At 25.2% G+C, this 5,264-nt stretch overlaps 1 protein-coding gene across 1 annotated transcript in view; it reads left to right on the forward strand.

Annotated features, from left to right (window-relative positions):
• The first annotated feature begins 1,656 nt into the window (after positions 1-1,656).
• Positions 1,657-5,264, forward strand: part of LOC108689023 (TNF receptor-associated factor 6-like) — a 5,146-nt gene continuing 1,538 nt past the window's right edge. Inside the window, exons 1-3 of the mRNA XM_018195614.1 lie at positions 1,657-1,750; positions 2,367-2,501; positions 3,064-3,285. Coding sequence (XP_018051103.1) covers positions 1,657-1,750; positions 2,367-2,501; positions 3,064-3,285 — 451 coding nt within the window. The remainder of the gene's footprint in view (positions 1,751-2,366; positions 2,502-3,063; positions 3,286-5,264) is intronic.

A 5,264-nucleotide genomic window follows, 5' to 3' on the forward strand; every position in this document is an offset into this window, starting at 1 on the left:
GCTCGACCCCATGTTGCGAAAGTGGTCAAGACATACTTGGAAACATTGAAATGGGAAGTCCTACCCCACCCGCCATATTCTCCAGACGTTGCCCTCCCTCTGACTATCACTTGTTTCGATCAATGGCACACGGCCTGGCTGACCAGCACTTCCGGTCTTATGAAGAAGTAAAAAATTGGATCGATTCGTGGATAGCCTCAAAAGATGACCAGTTTTTTCGACGCGGGATTCGTACGCTACCCGAAAGATGGGAGAAAGTAGTGGCCAGCGATGGACAATATTTTGAGTCATAAATGTATAACCAGTTTTTTACAATAAAGTCTCGAATTTCGGAAAAAAACGGCGGAAGCAAAATTGTACAACATTGTATATAAAAAAATTGACATATTTTATAGATCTAGTTATATAATATTTTTCCCTGGAAACAGATTTGTAATAAAAGAAATACATTTTTCGTACCTCCTACTCTTCCCTTTTTAAAATGTTTTATTTTATTTATTTTTATGAGAATTTCTTGAATATATTTTACAAAATATTATATCATAGGCTAAATATATTTGTTTAAAAAATAGTCGCACATACGATTTAATAACTTTTTAATTTTATAATGAATTAATTTTTATTTCTTAATTTTTCTTATTTTTTTTTCTAAATGTTTTATTATAAATTTTTATTTCGAGTTCAAAAAATAATATATATAATGCACAGTTATGGAGAACAGATTTTTTTATTCTATAATGAAATTCATATACGAGCTACAATAATATTTTTTCATTTATAATAATATTCTATAAACGCGCACTTTTTTTTTAATTTTAGGAAGTCAACTTCTCAAGTCGATTACTCAATTCTTTATCACCTGGTAAAAAATTGTTCATGCATACAGAATATGTATAAATATGTATAAACATACATAAACACGTATAAATATTCATAAACATATATAATTATATGTATATATGAAATATGTCCGTATTATACATGTTTTTGTATGTTTATACATATTTATACATATTCATGCATAACAAATTTTTTACCATTTTCTTCTATCTTGATAATAATCGATATTTATGTTTTAATCTAGCGATAATTCTATCTTTATTAATACATCTCCGATTATGTGATCAAACTCCATTTATAAAAAATTTATTAAAAATTTTTTTCTTCTTAATTGTGCATCATATTTTATTTTTTGTATTCGAAATGAAATAGTTATATCATTTAAGAACAAAAAAAACAAGAAATAAAAATTAAAACTAATAAAAATTCAACTATAATACAAATATATAAAATTGAAAAATCTGTTTAATCATCTTTTTAGCAATATCATAAATTAATTGAACCAGCAGAATTATGTATACATACAAATTATAACACTTTTGTATAATTAATAATTTAATTTCAATGTTTATTTAAATTAAAATTTGAATAAGAAAGGAGAATATTATTTGAAGTACATCGAAAATTAAACATATATGGCGTACATGAAGAATAATTTTTTTATTAAGTGTTACAATGTTATCTAATTTTTCTTCGACGAATTCTCATCGTGTAAGAAGACGATAAAATCTATTTTTAAGGGCTGGTGGGAGCCATCGCTTTATAATTTCGGCTACAACATGATGAATTCATAACGTACCGTTTACGTGCAACGAGATGTTGAATATCGTGTGTTACACCATATCACTGTTTTCTCTTGTTTCGCTATATTTTGCTTGCGATGGTGTGAGTGAATCTTTGCGGAAAATGCGTAAGAAACAGTTATTTATTATGCACTAACAATTTCTGCAGGTGGTCACCCTATAATTAAACTATTATATATAAAATATAATAGTTTAATTAAAAAGTTTATTTCATAATTAATAGTGTATTGTAATTAATAAAATTCGTAAGACTTTGGACAGAACTTTGGAACTTTGATAGATATAAATTAAAAAATTGTAAAGAAAGTTATAATATAACAATGTCACTAATAAAATTAATCATTTCATTGAGTCTTGTTTATCTTTTTTCCTTCCGTTGTATTTATATAAATAAGAGACTTAAGATTTATACTTAATTAGTACGTATAGTATAACATTATTAAATAATAATTCTGAGATCTTGAAATAAATTAATAGAAATAAAATTAATATAAATAATATAGTAAATGTCTATTATATTTGATACATCTAATATTTTATCAACCTCTGATTTTAAATATAAAAAAGTTTAAAGAACGATGTTCTATTATAAAATTACGTATGTTATAAACATTTTTCATAAATACATAATACCTATTTTCTGTAAAATCACCTAAAATCACCACTTTCTTTGGTGCATCATTCATTAAAAAGTACGAATTTATCTGTTACATGCATTTTTAGCGACGATTGAGGCCAATGTCAGCAATAATGATGTCACGGAGGTGCAGCATACCATTTGCAAAATTGCAACGGAAGATGTGATCGCGAATGCACGTGCCACTGTCACAACAGTATTCACTGGAGCATGTAAGGCCAGTAAGTGAAAATAAAAATGAATAAAATATAATAGTCAATTTTTCATTTAATGATACCTTTAAATCTTTTTTTATACACTTAATGTACATTTTTTCCTTTATAATGATTTTTTTATGAGATTAATTGTAATATTTATAAATAGTTAAAAGAGAGAAAAATAAAATTTTTAGGCAATAATTTATCTTTCATAAGAAATAAACTTTCATCATTTTCGATAATATTAAAAGAAGATTCCATACGCATTTCAATTCTCAATTACGATTTTCTGATTTTAACATGTTATATCAACTAATTATACAATAAAAAGAGAGAATTGTGAACGATAACACTGCATATGGAGAATCTCAAACGTTTGGCGCACTGAATCTCGGCTTCAAATTTAAATAAAGATAATGATTTTTTAAATTATTGATACTATTATACTATTATATAAAGATAATAATCTTTATCCAATGAAATTAAATTTTAGAAATCGATTACATTTTTTTACTGGAACAAAATAATCTTGTCCAAATAAACATACAGAAAGTTAATTGTCGTTGATAAAAACGTATGCTTTCAGAAACAATGGACGAAAAATTCGCGAGTCTGGAAGAAAAGTTGAGCAAAGAATTTGCGGATATTAAATGGTTAATTTACAGCATTTTAGAGCAACAACCGAATTATTTGAAAAATATGCGAAACGCTAATCTTCACGATGGAATATTTGATGATTATTTATCCCCGAGACAAGATGAGATCGATAAATTCAATAATACCATGCAAAGCTTATCAATATTAAATGGTTAGTGCAATTATTATACGGTAATCTAGCTATATATTTTTTTTATTGAAATATGATACTTTTGTAATATATTAGTAGTAAAAAGAAATCCATTATTTTTTCATTCAATTTCATGCAAAAATAATGGATTTCTTTTTACTACACCTAATATAAATAAATTTTTTAAATAAATTTTCGCATAAGAAAATGCATTTATTAACATATGTAATTTATAATATATAGCAGTAGACTAAAGTTAAGTTAACTAACTTTACACTCTCAACTAAACACAGAGTAGCAACTAGAAACACAAAGTTCTTTAGTAATTGCAAGATTTCATGTTCTCAAAACTTTGCAAGTGCTTCTATTACTATACCATGGCCTATCTTGCATGTACGAATGAAATTAGTAAACTTGTTGGTGAAAGAACAATTTTGTACAATTACACCTTAACAACCATATGTTATTAAATTTTAATTAATTACATAATAGAAATTGAAAGAAAACTTCTATTTTAATATTTTTATATTAATTATTATCTAATATGTATTAATTATCAATTCTGTAAGTAGTAATATTTATATGTCTTGCAGAATAAATCTTGAATGGATTTCTATCTAAAACTTTAATTTCAAATAAATATGATTTATTGCAATCTTTAATAATTAATTAAATAATTAAATAAAATCAAAAATTTAATTTGAATTCTGAAAAAATGAATAACATTTAATGTTATTTAAATAACTTTTGCACAACCTGATTACACTCCAAAGCTTAGTATGAAAAATTAAATAGCTTTATTTTCAATCGCTTACAACTTGAATAATAATGTATAATCTATTTTCGAGAAACTAAGGCTATACAAAACATTGTGACAGCTTCGTATATGTTATCGCGTATGTATGTGGGATTCTATTCTAGAATAATGAGACCCAAAATATAACGCGGATGACGCGTATAGAAGTCTTGCACTTCTTGCATAACACGCATTGTATATACTTCAGAGCCTAAGCTAAACATTTGTATGTAAGAGATCATGGTTTTATGTAAATGGATTCTGTGTTCTGAAGGGAAGGAAAGGTGAGAGTTCGCCTTGTCTACGGGACGATAAAGCTGAAGCTTAGTCAGGATAAACATGATTCAAACGAAATGAATAGTACAACAAAGTACTGAGATTTATTTCGAGTTGCGGTATATGATTAACTCTGTCGCATTTGAATAGTAAAAGCGTAATCCGTTGAGAAACCAGAATAAAACTTGTAACGCAATTGCTATTAAATTTTAGTTGCATTGCATTATAATAAAATTTAATTATTCTAAGATATTCTAATTAAGATATCATTAAGATATTTATAAAATATTATGAGAAATATGGCTGTAAATCAATCAATTTTTACTTAAGTAATTGTATTTAAATAAAATATTTCAAAACTGTTGATATATATATCAATTTAATAATCTTTAATGAATTTAGACACCGAACTTTCTCAATAAAATTTTTATGTCAAGCTTATTGAGCGAATATTTAATATTATAAGTAGTCTACTTTTTTAACAAAGTTAACAAAAAATTTTAATTCGACGTTATATAATATCTCATAATTCAATGTTATATAATATCAAAATTTGATTATTAATGCTTAAATTACATAATAATACATGTAATTGGAGAATTAACGATCAAATTTTATATATGTAATTTTTTATATATGTAATTTTATATATGTAATTTGAGATTTACACTTCAATTAAATAAAACATGAGATTTTATCGTCCAAAATTTACTTGAACTCACTATTGAAACTTATCTCAATCTAATAATTATCGATTCTTCAATTAGCTTCATAAGAAGAATTCTATGTGTGTGACATAAGAAAAAAACTTTAGATCTAGACATATAACATTGTTATATCAAAGAATACAATATCTGATTATAAGCATCACAGAAATCTCTACGTTTTTTTTATGTAAATGTTACAAAAATGTTATATATTATATATA

This window comes from Atta colombica, unplaced genomic scaffold (assembly GCF_001594045.1).
Source record: "Atta colombica isolate Treedump-2 unplaced genomic scaffold, Acol1.0 scaffold254, whole genome shotgun sequence".
NCBI lineage: Eukaryota > Metazoa > Arthropoda > Insecta > Hymenoptera > Formicidae > Atta > Atta colombica.